Below are 24,204 nucleotides of genomic sequence, written 5' to 3' on the forward strand. Positions count from 1 at the left end.
GCAACTGTCTCATGTCTTTTGGGAACATGAGAAATTACCAGGCAGCAGCCATTGGAAGCAGGTTATGTGAAAACAGGTAACAATTAAATAATTGTAGGGCTATTTGTTTCCTTTTTTTTTCATTTTATTGGATATTCTCTGTATTTATATTTCAAATGTTTTACCCTTCCTCCCCACTCCTCTCCCTCCTCCCCCTCAACTTGCTTCCATGAAGGTGCTCCCTCTCCCAATCACCCTCTCCACATCAGTGCCTTGGCTGGTTAATGATGTTGTTCTTCCCATGAGGGTGCAAACCTTTCGTCTCCTTCAGTTCTTTTTCTAGCTCTTTCACTGGGGTCCCCGTGTTCAGTCTGATGGTTCGCTGCAAGCATCCTCATCTATATCTATATGACTCTGACAGAGCCTCTGAGGAGACAACCATTTGTTTCTTACCTTCCTCTGTGAAGTACAGATGCTTGATAAGGATGTACAGCCAGCCACCCAGAACTTTTTTTTGTTCTCTGTGGAAAGAGGAGCGGAGGAGCTGTTCACTCAGTGACATATATTAAAGAAGCAGCTGGCAGCCTGGGCTTCTCTGGAGAGATGAGGGTAGGGTCTTATTTAGAGCAGGGTCCCTTACTATACTGGGAACCTTTAGCCACGTGGCATACACTGGGGTGGTCCCCATGAAAGGGAAGACTGACCTATGGCATGGCATGCATGTGAACTTGACTACTGGTGACAGCTGGCTCCTCTTCAGTTCCAGAGAACTAGAAAATTGTAGTCCGAATGGACATTGCAGGAAGGCAAGCATACACTGTCATCGGAAATAGCTGGCTAATGTTTTCTAGTGCTTTGGAGCAAGAGACTTGGCCAATCCTGGCTTTTCACCCTGACCTTCTTGCGTGCCGTGATTGGCCCAGCCCTGTCAACCCTGTGAGGCAAATGGGAATATCATTGCCTAACCAGGGACTGCTCCTATGACATGCTAGAAAGAATGTCCCAGTATGTAAGAAGTGCCTCCTGCCACAGTCCTCTCCCTTCCTTGTGCCTCTTCCTGCTCCTGTTTATTTTTATTTTTAAACCGGAAGCACACCTGTGTGTATATGATTAGGTACTTGATTGTTCTTTCGATTGGATTTAGCCTACAAGGATCACAGCCAATAAAGTAAGCTTTTATTCTAATTACTATGGTAAGGGGGAGTTTGATGTAGAGTTTAGGAGACACTGAGACAGCTGGAATAGACCTTTTTATGGGGAACTGAGCTACTGGAAAGTTGACCCTAGTGTTCTAACAGTGCCTTTGCTTTCTTCCTAGGGTCATTTTCTTCTAATGGGAAGGGCCAGATGCTCACTGGGCCTTTGAGTAGCAGAGACTGAAATGGAACCCTGTTCTTTTCCCAGGGTCTCTGGGCACAGATTCTTGAGGTAGTGGAATGGGAGTACTGTGTGTGGGGTTCAGACGAGCCTTGGAGCCTGGCGCCTGTGTCTGCATTTGAGCTGAGGTAGCTGCACTTGGGCTGGCTATGTAGGAACACAGTATTTATCCTTAAAGAATATAGGCAGGGGACCTTTTCCTCCCATAAAGGTTTTGGGGAAAGGGGATGGGGAAGTTCTTTGCTTTGCTCTCTGATGGTGTTGGTTGCATTCTGCTTGAAAACCATGTCTTTTCTTAGCTGTGTGCAGGGCTGGTAAGGCTACAAACCACCACCAAAGATATAGCTCCCAGGAGAACCGAGAAAAGAGGGCTATTTTTATCTTACTTGTGCACTGTGTCCTTTCAACATCCTGATATTTTAGGGAACCTTCGCAATAGGCTTGTTGTACTCAGAAGGTTAAACATGGTTACTATTTAGTCTGCACTTAATGAAATTAGCATTTGCTTAGTTTTCTTATGCAGCAGGCTTTGTTTTTCTTTTTTTCTTTTTAATGGACGCTGGTCATTCCTTCCTTTTGGCCACCGTGTGAGGATTTTCTAGTATCTGTTATATCCTGTGCTTGAACATTTAGATAAAGACGTACCCTTACTTCCCACTGACATTTCTACAAGCATTGATGTTGTCTTTTGCCATATTGTATCATATTCAGATAAGAGTTGAGTCCCTTGACCTTGCTTAACCCAAGATTGAGCTTCTTCTCTTTTCAGTGGCAATATATCTTTATAAGGAGAAAGCACTCCATCTATTTCATCCTTCAAAACAGGTTGGATTTTCAGTGGCCACACTGAGAACACAGAGGAAATTGGCCTCATCACATGGGAAACTAATTGTCAAAGGGAAGTCACGTCCAAAATGAGAGAAGCAAATCAAATGCCCACCCAGGGAAGCGACTCATCTGGAAATCCATCGTCAGAGAGCTGGCCCTCCTTATCCTTCCAGGAAGGAAAATGAAGTGGCCATGTGGTGTTTGCTTTAAAAGGCCCACCAGTACTCCAGATCTGCTTCCAATTAACTCTGAGAATGCCATTAATCACGCATATCTAACTGATCACAGAGCCAGGTTTTTCTTCACCTGGACTACAAAAGGAAGCTTTAAGCCTCCTAGAGAGTTGGAAAACTGTTTTCATTTTTACTTCAACCTTGGCCAATTGCATTCAGGAATATTCTTTGTAGAAAGTGGAAGAGGGCAAAGTACCTAAAAGAAGTGCAAAGTCCATGGGCAAAGGCAATTATTTCAAGTTGTGGGCCTTTGTTCCTTGCAGAGAGAGTCAGCTGGTCCAGGGCAGACCTGACATGCAGCAAGCGCTGAGGTCACAGCCACAGTACTTTTTGTCTTGGTATTTCCCGGTGCCAGTGCCCTGGGAACCTTGTAGATTGCCATTAAGATGTTTAACTCTCCTGCTGTTGCCAAGACACAGGGTGGGGTGGTCATCAGGTAACTCCCATCATTTCTTCCTCATTGGCTATATTAGCCAGTTTTCTGTGACTGACTAAATGCCTAAGATAACCACCTTGAAAAGAAGAAAAGTTTGTTTTGGTTCATGGTTTTGGACATTGCGTTCTGTGGTCCATTGGCTGTGTTGCCTTTGGGCTCCTGGCCGGGCAGAAGTCGGTGGTGGGAAGCTACTTATCTTCTGGAAACCAGGTAGCAACAATAAGAAGAAAGGCCCACAGTCCCAACATCCTCTTTAGAAACATAACCCCAGGAACCTGATATCCTCCTGGCAGGCCCCATAGTTTAAAGATTCCACCACCTCCCTATAGTGCCACCTTCAAGGGGACTGAGGCTTTGACACAAAGGCTTTGGGGGGAACACTGTATCCACACAATAGCATTGCTCATCCTTCTGGTCACTGGCTGTGGGGCAAATTTAAAAAAAAAATGGGTTTGCCTTGCTTGGGCTGAATGTAGAGAAACAAGTTGTGTCTGTGGCTACCCTTGCCACCCATGCTGTGAGAATGTAGAGGGTGAACCCCACTGACATAACCAAACACCATTGCTTGCCAGCCATGTGCCTAGATGTCATATTATGATCTTATGGAGCAGCTGCAGAGAGCCACAAGTCAGATGCTTTACAGGCATGGGGTTCAGACGCTAGCGTGGTTTTTGTTTTGAGTAATGAAGGCTGTCTTCCCAGACAGTGAGTAATGGGCGTAGAACGGCTGAGCCCCACAGCAGCTGTCCAGCTTGTCTGAGCTTCTCAGAGTGGAGAACTGCCTGGGGAAATTTGTTACAGCTTTCAATCTTGGGCCTAACCTCAGAGATTCGGTCACTTAGGGTTTATTAATTAACTGTATTAAGAACAAGAGAGGTAGGTGAGATGACCCTATGGGTAAAGGCACTTGTGGTAGGAGCCTGTAGCTTGAACTGAACATCGCTAGGTAAAGATAAAGAAGATTTAACTCCATGAGGTTGTCTTCCAACCTCCACCCATGTGCCAAGGCACATACCCCACCCCCATAATAATACTAAATAGTTAACCTACAAAAGAGCAGGGGCCAGCTTAATTCTGATTTCAGTTAATGATCAGTTATCTGTTAGAGTTTGAGACATGTGAGGGAGGGTGGTATATTGGTATCAGAGCTGACCAAATCATAATTACAGGGATACCTTTTGTGAATAAAATGTACTTTTCTTCTGTCGTTCCAGCCATTTTGGTCTTTCTGCCTTAGTTGTACTCATGGATCTATTATTTTTTCCTTTTGGTTGGGTGGGTGAAGCAGATTATTTAAGAATCAACTGACTTCAAACAGTTTAAGGTGGAGTCCAGGTTGCTAGTGCTTTCGAGATGCTTCTCGGTCTCGTTGGTGTACATTCATTATCCATGACCCTGGGTTATATAAAGACATTTACATATGAATATATAATGTGCTTTGAGCTTTACTCTTGTTCCATACCCTACCCTGCCCTTCCTGTTAGCCCTCTTATTCCCTAGAGTGTGGATTCTGCTTTATTATCACATGTGCACATGATTTTACATGTCTGTGGAGCCACAAATGAGAGAAAACGTGACACAAGTCTTCCCAAGACTGAATTCACTTAATATGATTTATCTCCAGTGTGTCCAGTTTCCTACAAATCATAGAATTTGCTCTTTGTAGCTGAAAAGAGCTGCATTCTACATATTTGACACGCTTTCTGAAGATGGTTTCTTCGCTTTGTTTCCCATTGGCATCGCTGGGATCCAAGGACTCTGTCGAGAGGGCCTGGCCTCAGCCCCTCCGACCTTCTACACTCGGGCCCAGCTGTCAGGCAAGGGATGCAGCAGACAGGACATAGTTTCAGGTCTTCCCAACAGCATTTGTCAGCTGTGTAATCTTGACCTTAAACCTGAGCCTGTGCTTCACCTGTCTGTGGGGCACTTTGCTCATGGCCGACTGTGGGCTGTGAGGAGACGGCAGAGATGTTCTGTACAGCATTTGCCACAATGGGTGATGGGAAGGCAGACATGTTGATTTCTTACATCTTCACCAGATCACAACTCATCTTGGGAAACTGTCCCCATATTTCATCCCGTGAGTCACCACTGCATTTTAAGGAGTATTTTTATTTGCTGCTGTATTAGTTATTATTATTATTTTCATTGCTGTGACATTGTCTGATAGAAGCAACTTAAAAAAGGAAGGATGTGTTTGGCTTGTGGTTTGTGATCAATAATAGGTTCGCCTAAAACTCGGTGTTTTTCTGCCTCTGAGTGCTGCTATTACAGGTTCAAGCCACCATATCATGCCTTTCCTGAGCTTTTAGTTTCATTGGTGAGTTTCTCTTTAATGTCATCAAAGAAAGTTATCCAGTCCGATGAAAGCGTCTATCCTATGGTCCCGGAGGAGCACCTTCCTCCCCTCCCCCACCCAGGCCTCTGTGCTCTCTACACATGGGAATCAGAGTGATGGATGCCCATGCTATGCTTGCTGCTTCCCCTTTAATTCAGTCTAGGACCCCAGGTCAGAGAAGGATGTCACTCGCATTTAGATTAGATCTTCCAATGTCCTGTAACCCAGTCTTGGAGCTCCAACAGACATGCCCAGGAGTTTATCTCTCAAGTGATTCTATCCTGGCAAGTTTACAATTGTATCCCACCAACTCATGGCACTTAGCCAAGCACACACACACACACACACACACACACACACACACACACACACACACACCTCTCCTCCATACTAGTCAACAATAATGCTTCATCCACCAGTTTGCTCCAGGCAGTGTTCATAGGAAAAGCAATGAAATTTGCTGGTGACTGAACTCTTGGGCGGACACTCCCCAAACCCCCAGCAGCACAGAATACATAGTGCAGAGTATCTGGTGAAAACTGAGGCAGTTACCTAGATGGGAACTTCCAGGAGGAGTCCTGGGTTCGAAGATTAGTGTTCTCTTACATTCCTCGCTCACCAGCAAATGGGCTCCTAGGGTTTACAGAGGCCCAGATGCTGCCTGTTGGGGAAATGGCAGACATGCTGATGACTCTAAAGCAGCCCTTGTCTAAAGTCGACTTCCCGGGTTACCCTCTCACCTCCTGGTTAATATTTTCCATAGCACTTACTGAGCCTTTGCTTGTGCCTCATCTTCTCTGTTATAAAGTAAGCAAAGACCAGAACTTTCAAGTCTGCCCCTTGGCCATCATACGTGTGGTTGTGTGCTGCCCAGAGGGCATGAAAGGAGCTTTCCCCAGCTGAAGCACCTTGGAGGGCTGTCTGTCACACTGCAGAGTCTAAGATCCGTGCTTGGGCAGAATGGCCACAGCTGTTCTCAAACCCAGTTACTGAAAGAGCTTGTTACAAGGTGCATCACTGGGCTCCACCCAGAGTTTCCGATCAAGCAGACCCATGATGTGGTCAGCGATTTCTAGGGAATGCTGATGCTGCGCTGATGCTGCTGGTCCTCAGACCACACAGAAGAACTTGACATGGTTTTGTGCCTAGTGGATGGATTGAGGTGGGCAGTGGCAGGCTTAGAAGCTATGCAATGTCTCCCCAGGGAGACTGGAATCTGAAAGGCACCGGAACAACAGGACTGAAAAATAAAATAGACTTCACACTCAGGTGACAGCAATGTCTCTGGGTTTGGGAAGAGACGGCCAAGAGAGGGTAGGGATTAACCAGCTCACTTAGGAGAAAAGGAATTCACACTTCCCAGTGAGGCTTAGGCTGGGAGAAGGCAGTCCTTTGGGACAGGATAAACTAGATGCTTAAGAAAAGTTTAAAGAGGCAGTTAGCAGTGCAACTCAGAACTCAGGCAAGATAATCATGTGGTGGTAATGGGACATACCCATAATCCCAGTATTCAGAGGCAGACGCAGAGAGATGATAAGTTTCAGGCTAGCCTTGGCTGTATAGTAAAACCTTGTCTCGGAATACAAAGTCATCAGCAATAACAGAAAACCCTAGGAGATCATTCTGAATAGAATGATGACCCAGATTTTGGTGCCTTCCAGATAGTGGTTTAAGCTGACACTGTGGGCTAGATAGGTTTGATGAAGAACAGCCCAGTAGAGCAGAAGTATACAGTTCTCAAAAGAGAGAAGCAAGGAACTGGGCTGGAGAGATGGCTTAGTGGGTAGGAGTTGCAAACATGAGGCCCTCATTTCAGATCAGCATCCATACAAGAAGCTGGTCATGGCCTCATGAACACCTGTAACCCCAGGACTGTGGAGGACAGAGACAGGAGGATTGCTGTTTTGCTGGTTGCCAGCCTAGCTCCAAGCTCACTGAGAGAACTTGTTTCAAAGGAATAAGATCAGATACCCTACACCCTTTGTTCTCCCCATGCATGTGATATGCTTGACTTTGTTCATTCTCCACACAATGCATAGAACACACACACACACACACACACACACACACACACACACACACACACACACACGGAAAAAATCCAGATAAGAAGCAGGTGAACAGAAAGAAATGACTGCTGCATTACAGGGTAGGTTAAGAGACATGAGGGTGTCATCAGGGAGGGGCAGTACCAAAATGGTGGAACATCTTGAAAACTGGGTACACTGGGGGTCCCTATAAAGAATCACCCCCAGAAGAGTACATTTGAGGAGTTTCCCTTTGTACTCTGCAGTTAATAATTTTTCAACTCCTCATCTGTGTAGTTTTCTTTTGTCTCAGTGATAAGCCATGCTGTCCCCCTGATATAGAATGGACATCAGCAAGTTCTGTGTGCACACTTGTAATCTACAGTGCTTAGAACGCTATGGCAGAGGATTGTGTATCTGAAGCCTGATTAGGCCACATGGTAAGATGTTATCTCAAAAGGAGAGAAAAGAAAGAAAAATAGCCAAGCATACCTATATGAACACAGGCTGTGGTAATCAACTGGGGACAGAGAAACAGTTTGTTGGCTCAGAATTAAGCTGGGGTCAGTTTTGCCTCCTCTAAGCTAAGTACTGATCCTCATCTAGGTGCTCCTGGGACCTTGAATCCATCAATGTCACAGTATGTATAGGGACCAGACGCCTCTTTCTGAACTGCAGAGATTAGAACAATGAACAGGACCATTTCTTTTCTGAATGGAGAGGGTCCTCAGTGATAATGACTTGTCAGCTGATAAATATTTGTTTTCTAATTTGTTATGTTTAGCTGCATGGTTTTTTGCAAACTCTGTTTTTGGTTTCTTAAATTGCTATGTCCTTATTTTGCAGGAGTCAAATTAAGCATTGCCATCCCTGGTCTTTGAGAACACAGGGATGAAAGTCAGCTTTTTAAAAAGAGTTTTATGGTAACTCAGAATCATTCATCTGTGTCTAGTTTCTGAGGATGCTATGCATAGGGACACACACGCACACGAGCGCGCGCGCGCGCACACACACACACACACACACACACACACACACTGACCTATGTTCTGTCTTTGTAGTTCTGTACAGAGCTAAACCAGCCGATCCTGCCCAACATCCGAAAGTGGAAGGGGTCCCGAGGGTGCTGGAGGTCCACTGTTGCCGAGAAGCCCTCGAGTCAGCTCCAGAAGGTACCCATTTCTGCACAACCGCCTGCATAAGTTTTGTACTTAAACATAATATTTCCCCCACCCAAGGAAGATTTAATTTTACTGTTTGTCAATATCCATGGTCCGCTTTTGCATTATGTGCCCTAACTTTTAGTCATTTTTACTGCCCTAGGCCTCATTTTATATTTTGATCAGGGATGAATTCTTGCCCACAAAGAAAGGGGAGGTTAGCATCATGGGAGGAGGAATCCTGTCTGGGACCAAGGCATCTCTGCCTCTGTCTGTATGTCTGCCCTTTGTCCTTGTAATCCTGAGGTCACAGCTCTATCCACTGCCAAGCTTTCAGAAACCCATTATTCACTGGCTGAGAACCTGCACTCAATGTAGTTTATTCTCTCTCTCTCTCTCTCTCCTGTATGTGTGTGTGCACGTGCAGAGGTGTACCATCAGGTGTATTCCTCCCTTGCTCTCCACCTTTTCTTTTGTTGGGACAGAGGCTCTCAGTGAACTGGCAGGTCAGATTCAGATAGACTCAGCCAGTCAGCGAGCTTCAAGGGTCCCTGTCCCTTCCTTCCACCCTAATGCGGGGGCTGGAGACACGGGCCACTATGTCAGCTTTTCATGCTGTTCTGAGCTCTGCATTCAGGTCCCTCCTGCTGGCGCTACTTTGCTGGCTGCCATCTCCCTAGCTGGGGCTCTTAGATTTTTAAAAATATTTCTTATAATTACTTGAATTTAAAAAGCATTGCTCTTGCACATTTTTTTTTGTATAGATGCGGATGTCTTAAGGTTCTAATATTCCGTATCAGATTACAGCGCTATGGGTTGTATTTACATGATTGACACTTGTGATTTGGGACTCAAATAATAGATGGAGACTGGATTAAAATTACCTATCTGTTTATGAGTATTGACCATAAGGTCATCCTCTTTTCAGTGGCTACTGAAAATTGCCATGTAACTCCTTTATCTGGGTTTGCCAGTTTAGAGTGGAAACAGATTCAGAGTGGACAGCGAGTTCACAGTGGGCTGAAAGGCGTTCACAGGGGATGCATCTGTTTTTTAGAATTGTAGCTCAGGGCTCTGCTTTCCAGTCCACACAAAGATTAATGCTATTTTGCTGCTTAAAAAAAAAGAAGAAGAAAGAAAAAGAAAAACAAAAGAAAGGAAGGGAAAAAAACCCCACTTTTCATGGATCTGACTGTATGAAAATTTATATGACTCCTAAAAGTCTATTCACCTTTATTCATTCATTCAGTAAATATCTGTGAGAGGTTCTTCATATGTGAGAAAAACAGACCCAGCAACCTAGCCCTATCTATGGCCACGTTTATAAGAACTTCTGGCTGTCCCAGTGCCTTTCACTAAGTGTGCAGCTATTCGGAAGGACAAGTCAGCTCACCTTCCCTTAGGATGGGGAGCCAAGGCCATCAGAGCACTGTCCCTGAGAGCTTTCTGCCCTAGTTATTTCTTCTGTACACCGTGAGCAGTAGCTCCTCCCTCAGCTCACAGGATAGCCCCAGTAGAGAAGGAGACAGTGAGTGCTGGGGTGCTTCCTGGAATAGGACCCAACCAGGGCTTGATGAGATGTAGTTCAGGTGATGGTGACTTGGAACTGGGATCCCTGCCAGTGTCAGGCTGCAGCCACGTCTAGGCCTGGCTACCTGTCATTATGGGTCCAGTGGGTCACAGTCACACAGATGAATGCCATGTGGGAGTTTTTAAACTTTAGTGATGCACAGATCCGAAAATCATTTTTAAGCATAATGTGAGTCAGGCATCATGTATCCATGGTCATGAACCTGCAGGCCATATACTGAGCAGCTGTTGGGTCTCTGAGCCCTGTATTCATGTCCAGGTACCAAGTAGAGGTGTGGTGGCACATGCCCTTAGTTCCAGCACTCAGGAGGCAGAGGCAGGGGAATCTCTGAGTTCGAGGCCAGCCTGGTCTGCATAGCAAATTCCAGGTAGACTAATGCTATACAGAGAAACCCTGTCTTCAGAGAGAGACGGGGAAGAGAGGAAGAGGGGGAGGGGGAGGAGAAGGAAAGAGGGAGAGAGGGAGAGAGGGAGAGAGGGGGAAGAAAGGGAGAGAGCCTACCATAGTGTCCTCATGTTCATATCCCCACCACTTCCTTCCTAAACACACCTGTTTAAGGGAGCATGCCTGTCATGTATCTGGCTGGGTTGCGAGCTGAAGTTTTGTGTGTGACAGTGGCGGCTCAGAGGTGGCTAAGGTGAAAGGTTACTTCCTCTCCCATTGCAACATAGAGGAGCAGGGTCAAATGCTGCTGGCCTGTTTAATGCCCTGTTGATCTGTCCCTGGTGTCAAACACTTCAGAATGCTCTGGTGACCAGCAGCGGCTCAGCTGGAGTAGGCAGACTGATGCATTTCTCTACCTATTAAGGCCCCAGAGGCAGTGCCTGAAGCAAGCAGAGTGGAAGAGACTTCTCTGATTCCTAGCGCTAGACAGGGGGCCTTGAACTTTGCCCACCACACCCCAACTTTGTCTGCACCTCCTCATCAGGGATTCTGACCCAGGCTTCAGACCTCTGTGTGCAGCCCCGTCCATCTGCAGAAAGCCCAGTTTCAGATCACTAGAACCCCTGAGCACTGATCTCCGTTCATCTGGCAAATACTGACTGAGAGGAGGCGAGGCACCATGTTTTGCAAGCAGTAACTTACCCACAGGCTTATCCAGTCCTTAGAGTCTTTGAACTCCCATGTTGGCACCTAAGCTACAGGGTCGTAGGGGAGTTACTCAGTCTCTCTGAACAGCAGTGACCTCATCTGTCAGGTGTAGATGGAAGCTGTTGCCTCCTGGCATGTGGCCATTCAAAAGCAATTCTGGGCCTGGTGTGTGCTTCTCCTATCCCATAAAGGGAAGAGCTAGGCACCCCTGGCCATGAGGAAAACTCTGCACTGGGCATCGGTGTGGGGGTCCACTGTGACTTGGAGGTATGTTCTTCCTTATAGAAGCACCCCATGTGAGTGACCATGAGGACCTAAAGAAGAGCCTGCTGTTCCATGTCTGGTTGTTCTGCTTTGCCTTATGCTGTGTGCCTCTTAGAATTAGGAACCTGGCACAAAGACCCTGTTTCCATCTGCCCTGCAGGGCCCCTGCTACTCTGGATTCCTGTGGGACACAGCAGCCAATGTGGAGCTGAGAGACATCCCTGGGAGGGAGAGCTCACCCAACAACGGTCATGCGAAGGCTGTGGGTCCCAGCCCTTTCCTCGCCAGGTTCAAGGTACCTGCTTCCCATCACTTCAGAAATCCAGTTTCTTCCAGAAGGGAAGTCTTGGTGACACTGACCCAGAGAAGCCACATCTTTCTCACTTGATTGTATTCTCTTAGTGTAGGCTTAGTACCTATTCTGGAATAGGTGACCTTCTACAGGGCAGGAATGAAGGGATTTTTGAGGGCATCTTAGACCCAGAAAACGTCTAACTCAATGGTAAGCAGGAAGACAGTAACCTGGGAGGAGTGAGGCACCTTGTTGTCCCTTGTTGTCTCAGCAACAGGGACTGTGGCAAAAGAATTGCTTGAGTCCGGGAGTTCAAGACCACCTTAGGTAACCTAGTAAAACCTCTTCTCGAAAACAGATAGCTAGCTAGGCAGACAGACAGACAGTTGGTAAGTACATGATATTTAGTTGATAGATATATGTTAGACAGACAGACAGATAGAGGGGAAGGAAGAAAGTGGGAAACTAATGTATACAACTGCTCCCATACATGTTATACAGCAGAATGACCTTTCTTAAAATCAGGCATTCCACAAGCCTCACCCATCTGGGATAGGGCCCAGGCTGTTTTCAAGTGTGCTCCCTGGGTACTACCTGTTTGGTACTAGCTAATGGGGTCAGAATGGCCATACTTGGCAGAGCTGCTCTAAGGAGCATCTCCTCTTCAACTGTCCCTCAGGCCTCACTGTTTAGATGTCAAGAAGAATGGGCCCATTGAGGGCTTGTTGGTTTGGAGATGGGATCCAGGAGCTCAAGGCCGAGGGACGCCTGTCACTGGCCTCTCTTTACGCATCCCTGTCCATGAAGAAGCTGTCTGGGAGCATCTGGGTGGGGTGAATCTGAGTATGGTCTTTCTGTTGTGGCCTGCCTACCTCTTGACAATGCTCCCGAATCCCAAAGTGCTTTGATGATGGACAACATGAGAGGAAGGCAGAAAGTCACCACAGAGGCAATGAACCTCATCATTACTTACCTGTGAATTAAGACAGCTTGATCCCTTTTGAGAGCCCAGCAAGTCATTCTCTATGGGCATTAGGACTATTTTTTTCCGGTGTGTTCCTCAGTAATTCTGGAGCTTTAAACTCACCCCCAAGCCCATCATCATTTAACCACAGCAGGAGGTGGAGCTTGGGGACAGGCTGTGTCTCTATCATGGGATGTATAAGCCTGTGTCACATCTCTTGAATTTATAGTAGTAAAGGTGATGAGGTCAGTGTATGCTCACACAGATGTGTCTGTTGTGGTACCAAGTGGCTCCTTTAATCCCTCTTCCTGCCATATTGATTAGTTTCTGTCTGCATTCCTGGCACCTGTGATTCTGATCCATGAGTTAGCCAGGATTATCTTTAAACCTAACAATACATTTAACTTTTAAATGACTTGTCCTGTCTCTGGCTAAATGGAACAGGCAGCCACAACCAGCTTATGTAGCTAAAAAGCAGGCTGGTATTTTTGCTGGAGGTATTATCTTTTGAGAAAGAGTCTTGCTATGTGGCCTACATAATGAACCTTCCCAACCCTGCCCCCTCAGCTCCTCGAGAGCTGGCATGACAGAATAGCTACCATGCCTACCCCCTTACAAAAACAACTTGTAAAACACCGTCTTTAGCTAATATAAAAAGGCAAACTATATTTAATAGGGTAATAAAGAAGGTACTAGATGTGGCATTGGGAATGATGGCTTCAGATCATTGGAAGCAATCACCCAGCTCTACCCTTGGCTTCTTGTTCTTCAAGTCATGTTCAAGGAATGGTCAACAGTCTAGGACACAGACAGCTTATCCCTACAGGCAGCATATCCCAGTCCAAGCCTCAAGGTGGCTTCTCTGGATGTGACAGCAGCATCTGTAGAACTGTCTGTCCTGATGGCAGTGATGGTGAACTGGGGCCACACCTGCAAGATAAGACTTGTACTTTCCACATCTTGGGGCCCATACATTCATCCTTTCTCAGAAATGTTTAGTGTTTGTTGCCATGGCAACAAAAAAGGCAGACTTGCTAAACACAGAACAGCTGAGCAATGTTATGGTAGCCCAGAAGATAAAACATCCTTACATGTATACCCCATCAGAAGACCATGAGAGACACCCTGGGGCCCAGGCTCCGAGTAGATCTTCTGCCTTGGGTTGGTTGTTGAACTTTGGTTTTTACAGAAAACCAAATCAGGTTAAAGTGGTTGTTAGTACACAATTGGTTACATAGGAACAAAGAGGATTTGGTGGGGAACTTCGAGCTAGCCTTGTGGAGAACAGCCTTAAGTCTGTAATGTCCAGATACTAGAGACACTTCCTTCTTGCGTACAGTTGTACAAAACGTTTACCAAAGATCCTACCACTTCCAGATATGTGATGATTTTCACCTCTGAGGAAATAGAGGTAGAAGGCTGGATGTTAGAGTTGTAGACTTTAGATTCAATAAATCTAAAATAAAATACCTTGGGTTGCCTCTTGTGCATACAAACTAGCTCCATTTACCATTGCCACTGCATGTAGAACACCATTTATTAATCCATTGTAAAAGGAAGAAATGTGAATATCTAAGGCTTTCCCTGTTTCTTTATTTCCTGCTACCTAGGTAGGAAGTAATGAGTTGACCCTGGTTAACCTCCAGCTGACAGCTCTGGCCCTCCCAGGAGCTGAGAATTCAAGCAAGAATCACGGTGATGGCCACCGATTATTGAACTTTGCACTAACCCTCCAGGAAACCCTGAAAGGTAGGGATGGATCTCTATCTCTGGGTGGGCAACACTTCTTCAGGGCAGGCAATGGAGCCTTTTCCCAGACATCTCTCTGATCTCTTAGCTCAGCCACTCAGGAGAAGTCATGGAGCCAGTAGCATTCACACTCCTTGCTCTTGTGAATCCCACTTGACCTTTCTGCATGCCCCTCCTTTGTGTCCAAGGGCTTTTCCTGTGGGTGTCAAGCTACCATTGATGTGGTCTGTCTGCCTCTTGGATGGAGAGGGCCAGAGAAGGAAATATAAGTAGCGATATTCCTCTGCTGTGACACTTCCTGCATTGACTCCTCTGGTGGTACCACCTGCAGATCTGCGCGTGTTCTTGTGCAGGAGGGACAGGAGGCAATAAGGTGAAGAAAGAACTGTAGCTGGAGACCTCGAAATTCTTTCTGTATTCTTGAGTCTTGACTGGACTTCTGGTCACCAACTTGTCCCAGTATAGTGGGAGATTCAGTAAATAATTGGCTAGAAATATTCCTGTCCAGTTATGACTTTACATTTTCAAAGCCTTTTTTATTGTAATAACGTTTGCCATTATGGTGATTGTAAGTGTGCACTTCAGTAGCATTCAGTGTATATACAGTGCTGTGCATTGGCCACCACCATCTCTCTCCAGAACACTGCCATCTTCCTTTTGGAACTTTGTACCCCTGAATCCTGGTCTTCTGTCCTTTCTGGCCCAGCAGCCACAGTACTATCCTTTCTGTTCATGAATTTGATGGCGTGCTTCATGTGAGAAGAAGCACATAGTGTTTTCCTTCTGTGTCTGTCTTTTCTCACTTAGCATAGTATTTTCCAGATTAGTGGTGTTGTATAATGTGCCAAATGTGCAATCCTTTTTGTGGCGAACAATACTCTATTGCTGTGTTACATTTTATTGTTTATCCACCCATCTGTTGGTAGGCCCTTGGGTTGTTTCAATCTTTGCACACTATGAATATGAATATACAGGCTTAGGACCTGCTCTATGTAAATGATGTATTTCTATGTAAATGATGTATCTTCAGGGTGAAAAGCATGTGATATCCCATCCAATAAGTAGCTATGTGGGAAACTTCACCCACAACTAGTCTCACCTCTTAAAAGGATGACTTGAGACCTTTTTATATCTATGGACATTTCTATTTGTCTCTGTCTCACAGATGCAGGAAACAAAGATGCTTCTTCATAATTTTTCTGAAATTCCGTAAAATCCCATAAGCAGATACCATTCTGCCCCTGGTTTCCAGGGATAGTTCAGGAATTTATCAGAAAACTTTAGGCAAGTTCCATATTGCCAAGGGCCTATTGACTGACCCACTGCATGACTTGGTCTTGACACATCCAGGTAGGGACAGTGACTCATGCCCCCCCATTCCCCTGCTTGTCACTGATACCCAGTTAATTATTAACTGGTGACCCAGGGGGTTGAGGAAGTGCTTCAGCCTACAGGGAAGGAAAATGGTTCTGCTCAGGGGAAGATAACACCTCCCCTCCTTCCCCACAGAGAGACAGAAACATCTGATTTGCAAACTCCAGGCCTTTCTGCCTTTGTCTGGAATGTGAAACCCAGTTGGCATCAGAGATCCTATGTTTGTTCTTTCATGGAACTTGCTCTTAACCCTATCAGGGCTTGAGGACAAGGTTTTCCTCTGTGAGTCTAATGCTGCTCATGGAATCATCTAGAAAGGCCTGCATGCATCTCAGTGGGGAGTCACTTCAGTGGGTGTTACTGGCCCTTCCTAAATCAAGGGGATCTCTGGGGAAACTGGCCCAACACTTTCCGTCCTTATTCCTAGGAACTCAAGGAACAATGGCTAGGGAGTCCACTCGGGCCTGTGATCAAGAGAATTTGGGCTGCACATTCTTAGGGGTAAAGCCACGGCCGTGTCACCTCTGACACACATTGAGTCAGAAGGACGGGTTGTGAGAAATCTGGATGTGCCCATTCAAAGGGAACCTTTGTTTTCGTTTGCGGAGCTACACAGAGCTGGCTGAGTGACCCCTGACACCAGCCTTCCTCCTGCTTGCTGAGCTGCCCTTTCCCACCAGTGCTCGGGTCTGCACCCCACTGAAAGCTGGGCGTTTTCTGCCTCAGTCTCCCAGAGCCTTAGGTTTTTCTAGCATTACACGTGCTAGCGTCCTTACCTTCTTCATTCAGAGGTCTTTTTCCTACGGACACAGATTCGCCGTGTGCTTGTACAGTAGACCCTGACCTTATCTTTCCATGTGTTAGGACCAACAGCAGCTGGCATCTGAGCCTCTTCCTCCCTCCCTCTTTGTGAAGAACTCTAGGTTTGAGAGCCACCTCCATGATGTTGGGCAAATTATTCAGTTTTCAGAGTCTGAGCTTTCTAACCTGCAAAGAGGAGAATGTCACATCATCTGTCTCACAGGAGTGGTGACGGTTAAATGACGTGTTGTCCAAGAAGTAGTCTACACAGTGTGTGATCAGTAGTTTACAGTAGCAAAGGGCTCTGGTCATTGTCCTAGGCCATCAGCCCTGGGGTCTGTTCAGCCATACTCTGAAGTGGGTTTTCCTGTGAGAAACTGGTGCTGATTTTCCAATGCTTGAGCTCACCCCGATTCACACTGTGGGTGTGATCTTAAGTTTTAGGAAGTGGAGCAGTGGGAGAGGCTCCTCTTGGGTCCTTCTGGGGGAGGCTGTCATTTGCAGCACACAGGTGCCCCCTGCTGGTCTCTTCTATCATTTCACTTTAGATTTCTTTCCCTTTAGCTATCATTAATTAATACTGGTGGGTAAATATTAATACCAAGGAAAAGCATTTTGTTGAAGGTTATGCTATTTTGTTTATGAGATGCTTTCTCTATGGTGCCTCTTACAGAGGGCAACAGAAACCTCATTACCTAGGGACTGTGGCGTTGCTGCAAATTCGCTGCAGTAAATTCCCCACAAGGGTCAGCCCAGTCCATGGGAATCTAGTCTAGCATGGCTGGGGGCCATTGTTCTTTTGGAATTCCTATTCATGTTACTTGGGAAGTACTTCATAACTATTTATTTCCTGGAGGCAGTGAGAGAAATGTCTAAAATATCTCAAAGGGACAACCTTTCAACTTGTCCCCTGCCCTCTCTTTGTAGCCCTTATTTACACACAAGAAAGTCCTTTCTGCTGCTGTGTCTCTGGTAGACTCTCACTAATGTGGCTCAGGAGAGAAGGAAGGAGGCTTGCACCGCCTGGAAGAGCCTGTGCCAGGCACTTACAGGAACTCTGGCTTCTTCTAGGCTTGTCAACAATTATCAGGAAACAGATTGTTCTCTTCATTTGGTTAGACTGAAGCCCCGCCTATGTCTGCCAAGTTGAGAGGTAGCAACAACCTGAGTCACCCAACTATTTTCTCCTAGGATGGGGACAGAAAATATTGTTCACAGAAATGATGCTCTGTAGGATTCATGCTGTAAGACTACTCCTCTTTCTGTCTATTATGGGAAGCTGAACAGGGCATTGCATATTCAAGGCTTACCTGGATCACAGGCAGATTGGATAATTTAGTTATGTCTTGTCTCAAAGTAATAAGTAAAAATTGGGGCTCTATAAGAGTCCTTGCCTGTCTTGAATTGTGTTCAGTCTTCAAAAGAGAAAGAAGGAAGGAAGGAGGGAAGAAAGAAGAGAGAGAGAAAAAGAGAGATGGGAAAGGAAACTGTGGTATATATTTACAATCCTAGCAGTGGATGATCATGAGTCCCAGGCCACTCTGAAGTACAGCAAGACCCCACCTCAAAAACAAAACTAATCAAAGAGAAAAATAATGAGAATCCAAACTATAAATGCTGATTGAACATTTATTTGACTTCGTTGTCACCATGGCAAAGATTGGAAAAGCTCATCTGTGTAGCAGAGGGTCCCCATTCTTTAAACATATATAAAGCTTCTATAAACAGTTAATGCATCATTAGTACCCCAAGAAAGAAGTATCTGTGGCCCACCCAACTAGAAGTTGAGGGCAGATGGGTTTCTTGGAGAAGTGGCTAATTCTACGGCTAGGCCAGAAAAGATTCAGGTGATTCTGGAGTGTTCAGCAGGTCACAAGGAATGAAAGCAGTCAGACCAAAAACACCCTAAAAGACAACATGGTGTGGGGGTGGGATGGGGCACTACAAGCTCCTTTCTGGAAAAGCAAAGTAACAAAGCAAATAGCATAGTAGTGAATATAAGCCAGGTTTTAAAATATATAACCAGGAAACTCATACTTATGGAAACAAATGCTTGAATGAGTTAATAAATTCTTGTGCAGAATCCTAAATAATTTGTGTGGGTACTGCATCCTCAAGGCCACGAGCACATCTTATTTGTCTACGTATAGAAAGAAAGCATACCAAATCGCCTGGCTGAGGACGCTCACCGTTGGCGTTGCTCACATTGCTGGATTGACATGAGAACAGCCTCTGGTAATGAGGCCAACATCACTTATCTAGAATATGAACAAAGACCATACTTTTAACTGGTCTTCTGCACAGAAACCAGGGACACAGACACCCGAGTGAATGTCTCACTTTAGCATTATTTACAGCTGTAAATTTTGGAGACAAACTAAGAAATGACCTGCTCAAGAGCATAGTAAACTATCTACACTGATGCTCTGGGTTGCTCACTGGGTGATGAGAGAACACCCAGTCTTTCTCGTGGTTCATTGTTCTGATCTGATTCCCAGGCAGAGAGGACATGCCTGCCAATTAGAGAGTAGCTGCTGCCTGCATCTCTTGCATGAGGTCAGAGTACAACTTATAGGAGCTAGTTCTCTCCTTCTACTATTTAAGCTTTGGGTATTGAACTCAGGCCACTAGGCTTGACAGCAGGCACCTTTATCTTAGAGCCAGCCCTTATCTGACTTCTTAAACCTTCACTCTGGAAGCATCTGGCTTCTCCAGATTCTGCCATAACCCCCTCCAAACAAGATTGCTTCATTGCCTAGCATCTTACTCTCATCTTTACCATCCTGATAGCTTCTGTGCATTCACTAAGACCAAAACCAGCTCCCAGCCCTGAGGAGCCTCTCTGGCAACCTTCCTTGTGCCCTTGGTACCTGTTTCTGGTTTTAGACGTGTACTCTGACCTCAGCGGTTTCCTCCGCTGTCTCTTCATCAGACTGTGAAATCCCAGAGGTCAGGGATAGTCTTGTGTTCATCCCTGACTCCTGCACAGGCAGGTCCTGACGAGACATTCTGTAAAGGTTTGCTGAACTGTTGTTAGATATATGAGCAAGGCCTTTTATTCCTTTTCCTACTGTGAGTTTAGAGCCCAGACACACTGAATGGGGATGTTTCTGTTTCACAGTATCCCTCATTTCCAAATTAAGCTATGTTCATAGTCAGTGGGTACACAAGAAAGGACAGGAAAACAAGAAAAGGCCTGTGGCCCTAAACCCTGAGTGGTCAAACCAGAGAACCAAAGACCCTTTCATTTCTAATGTTGGCTTTTGCTTCTGATCTGTTATTTTTGATTTTCTTTCTTTTATTCCCAGGAGAAAAGGATGTTGTTATTTTAGGGGATTTTGGCCAAGGGCCAGATAACAGTGACTATGATATTCTAAGGAGAGAAAAATTTTACCACCTGATCCCGGCTCATACCTTCACCAATATCAGCACAAGGAATCCTCAAGGCTCCAAGTCTGTGGACAACATCTGGATCAGCAAAAGCTTAAAGAAAGTATTCACAGGTAGGGGAAGCCTCCTCCTGCTATCTCTGTTTAGTAGTGGGTTTCGGTAAAAGTAAAATGTGATAACCGTTTATCCCATGCTAGTGCTGGCAACTGTAGGGCCACATGGCACTGCGGGATGTCGTTCCCTTAGAGGCTCCACACCAACTCTCATTATTCAGAGACCCTGGCTTGTTTTGACCCAGGTGCGCTCCATTCTGTCCACCCTGGCTGCCTCTGTCCTGGTGGTCCATGACCACCCTCGCACGCTGTTTTCACTCACTTTATCTTGACTTGTTGTCACCAAGTCTTGCACACACACATCCCAACTCCGTGGCGGGCTTTTTGTGTCCCGCCACTACACCCTCTTTGAACTCAATTAAGTCACCACATCAAAGGATAAACCAAAATACTCTGATGCAATTGGTATGATATAATTTGCTCACCTAGATAAGTCAAATGATCCTGTACAATTCCATCCCTTATAAAATATTCATAACAACTCTATTCATATAGAGATGCGCTGAGAGAAACATCCACATTGGCTTCTATGTTGCCTCCTCTTGAATCTATCACTTTCTCTTCCTCCTCTCTCCTTCCTAGACTTTTCCCCAGCTACCTTTCCTTCTCATCCAGGCTCCACCTGCCTTGTTGTATAATGACATCATCCTACAGTAATGGGCCGAGGACCTGGCAGAGACAGCCAATGCTAATTATCGGCTTCCACTGTGCCATTGTTGGGTCAGAGACATGTCTAAGAGGGAAGGGCATGTGCCAAATAATTTAAAGATAACCACTAGTCCATGGGAGCATTTTGCATGCAAACCCAGTTATAGTCACCTTCGTAGGTCATCAGGGTCATGATTCAGAGGTGAATTGTTAACTTGCCTGAACATTAAGAACACTTATTCAGTGAACATTTGTCAAACATTCAAGTCCTGTCATTTGGAATGAGGTACACTGTACACTTTCAGAGGTAAGGAGACACTTCACGATTAGTGTTTCTGTCACTGTGACAAAAATACCCAAGATAGTCAACCTACAAGGAAAAGTTTTCTTTGACTCATAGTTTCAAAGGCTTCAGTCCATGATCACCTGGTGTGATGGCTTTTAGATATGAGACAGTACATGTGGTAAAATATCTGAGATTTGTGGATAGCACCTGTGTCAGTAATTGTGAGTTTGGGACATTGTTTTGTCTGTCTTCTCCCCACACACCCCTGAAAGCAGCCAAGAAGAAGAGGGAAGGATCCAGGGAGTGGTTGCAGTCCCAGTGTCCCTGAAAGGGCTTGTACCCAATGACTTAACTTTTCCTACCACCTCAACCTTCTGTCACCTCCCAGTGGTACCTATCAGCTGGGGACCAAGTCGACAACACATGAGCCTTTAGGGAACCTCTAGGAACCAAATCATAACACATAATCTCACAGAAGGACAAGAGAAATCCTCAGAGCTCCCCAAAGAACACAACATGGAGGATACTCCACGCAGCCTCAGCCTGTGAGCCACAGAGCCAGGAGACAGCTAGCTCTCTGGGAGAATGGTAGGCTTCTCTGTAGGTATGAATGTGGTGCTGCAGATGGAACCCTAAAGCCTTTAGATGCCCAGGATGCTATGCAACATCCCCAAACCAGTAGCAGGGTGTTTGATGAAAGCCTAGACTGATCTTCTAAGTCTCTCCTGTAGCTCTGCAGAATTGTCATGTACTACAGCAAGAGCTTTAAAAGGGAAAACAAGTAGGGTGGAGAGATGGCTCAGCACTGACTGCTCTTCCAGAGGTCCTGAGTTCAATTCCAAGCAACCACATGGTGGTTTACAACCATCTGTAATGAGATCTGATGCCCTCTTCTAGTGTGTGTGAAGACAGCTACAGTGTACTTATATACATAAAATAAATCTTAAGGAAAAAATAAAGGAAAAGAAGCCATTTCTGGGTCCCACTGCAAGACTTGGCCACACAGTCAGCGCCCCCAGTTCCTTGGGATTTAGAACGTTAAGTGTGGATGACTGTGTTGCCAGCCTAGAGGCTCACCTGGGCTTCTCCTGGGCATTAGCCATTATCGCCTGTGGAAAGATGTGATTTGCAGAACTTTTGTTGGAGCCCAGGGCTACTAGGCTCCCTGAAGGGCACTTGTGGGAGGCACTTCTGTCAGAAATGGTGAAGCTGAGCCGTCCTTTAATTTGTCCCCCACCACCAAGATGTGGAAGCTGAGGTGTAGGGACAAGTCCCCCTACCCTAGCTGTCAGCTTTGCTGCCCAGGCCAGACCGAATCCAGGCCCTTCACACCTTAGATTAACCCTGACGTCACATATCACAGAGGAGCGCAGCAGTTCCTTGCAATTGTTTTGTAATTGTTTGTGGTTTTCAGATACAATCCCTATGTTTTATATTTCTCCCTTTACTTCAAAGATGTCAATACTTTCCCGCTAACCATTATAAGCTTGTCTTTTTCATCCTTTCTATAGCAAATTGTCTTCTAACGCTCTCTGAGTATTTATGCTCTGTGAATTAACTTTGTCAAACGTCCATTTGTCATCAGAGGTACAGTGTAGTGCTGGCCTCACATATTCAGGGCCTTGGCTTTAATCCTTAATACTATAAAATTCCAAATGCTAATTGGATTCAGTAGGTTATAATAAAAAGGAAGGCATGAACTTGGGAGGGAGATGGATTTGGGCAGTCAGGGTCTAAAGAGATTGGGATTCATATGAATAAGACGTATTATATACACATGTAAAAATGTTAGGAATAAGTTAAGATATTCACAAGAAATGGTAAACTATCATTTACTTTTAGTTTTGTTGGTCACATTTGTGACACTGTATGAACAAGGAGTGGGTCCTTCTGTATACCTTTTAGCTGGATAAGACACCAGATCTCTGGGTACACTTGATACCTATGTGAGTAAACTACTGCCATTTATGTTATATGGAAAATTAAAAAGAAGATTTAGTTGGCCCTGAGTGTTTGATTATGCAGGCCAGCTTACCGGAGCAAGGCTGTCAGGAGAGCTTGACTTACAGGTGAACAGTGCTGGCCGCCCTTACTCTAATTCTTGGTCTCTTCTCTCTCTTCAGGTCACTGGGCTGTTGTGAGAGAAGGTCTCACAAACCCTTGGATTCCAGATAACTGGTCCTGGGGTGGAGTCGCTTCTGAACATTGCCCTGTGCTTGCTGAATTGTATACAGAAAAGGACTGGAGCAAGAAGGAAGTCTCCAGGAATGACAACAGAGTCACCTTAGAGCCAAGTGAAGCCAACATCAAACATGAGCGGTGATAACACCGCTCTTTCCAGCCTCTGACTTGGGGGAACATAGGAAGGATCCAGGGTGGGAAGATCCAGGGCCTGTGAATCATCATTCTGAGGACCTTAGTCTTGGTCCCTGGACCGCTGTCTACTTTGTGAACATTTTAGTACCTCTCCTGATCAGAGCCTGTCAGGAAATGTCTATGTCGGGCATCACGGTGAAGCTGGCTGCGATTGCAAATCTTGTTGTTGTGTAGCTGTTCAGGCATGGGGTGGGGGCTGCACTGCTGTCTGAATTGTTTAGCAGCATGAGAACAGTATCAGAGCAGTAAGGTGGAGGTGGGAAGGATGGCTCAGGCTGACAGTCAATGCCACAGCTCTCCGTTCTGCCTCGCCAGGATGTCACGTTCTGCCGACAGATTTCAGGAAGCTTTTAACTGTGATGAATGCACTTCTCAAAGATGTTTAGTTTTCTTTTGAAAAAAAAAAAGAAATAATAAACGGATTAATCTGCCTGGATTCAGTCTGAGTGTGGGATGGGTTGTCCTGTTTTCTCATTTCAGTTCTGTGAGCCATGGCTACCCACTCCCAAAGGCCTTTCCCTCCTCTGCCCCCTTTATGTCCCTACCTGGGACCCTACAAAGGTACCTCTCAGACGCCTGTCATCCCTATTGATTCCCCCCTCTCTGCTTCACCTTCATCTATACTTTGCTAAATTTTCTCCTAGGGGGACCTTTAGTGCAGTGCATGATTTCTACCAGAAAAACTCATTTCCTTGCACCATCCCCATACACTATCTTCTGAGCTTAGAGCTTCCTCTGCTGATTCTGAGGCAAGCATGGTCAGTGAATCAACAGACCCTACAATTAGAGATCCAGCCAACCAGATATGAAAACATAATTTTTAAATTATGGGTACCAAACAAATATAGTTCTTGTCATTCTCCTCTAAACAAGATGGCACAACAAT

At 45.6% G+C, this 24,204-nt stretch overlaps 1 protein-coding gene across 1 annotated transcript in view; it reads left to right on the forward strand.

The window, feature by feature from the left end:
• Nucleotides 1-23,754, forward strand: part of EEPD1 (endonuclease/exonuclease/phosphatase family domain containing 1) — a 103,406-nt gene extending 79,652 nt beyond the window's left edge. The window contains exons 4-8 of the mRNA XM_080929829.1: nt 8,280-8,390; nt 11,486-11,620; nt 14,192-14,330; nt 19,814-20,008; nt 23,066-23,754. Of these exons, the coding sequence (XP_080785955.1) occupies nt 8,280-8,390; nt 11,486-11,620; nt 14,192-14,330; nt 19,814-20,008; nt 23,066-23,265 (780 nt within the window). The 3' untranslated portion in view covers nt 23,266-23,754. The remainder of the gene's footprint in view (nt 1-8,279; nt 8,391-11,485; nt 11,621-14,191; nt 14,331-19,813; nt 20,009-23,065) is intronic.
• The last annotated feature ends 450 nt before the right edge of the window (nt 23,755-24,204 follow it).

Source organism: Micromys minutus, assembly GCF_963924665.1.
Source record: "Micromys minutus genome assembly, chromosome: 16".
In the NCBI taxonomy this organism is placed as follows: Eukaryota; Metazoa; Chordata; class Mammalia; order Rodentia; family Muridae; genus Micromys; species Micromys minutus.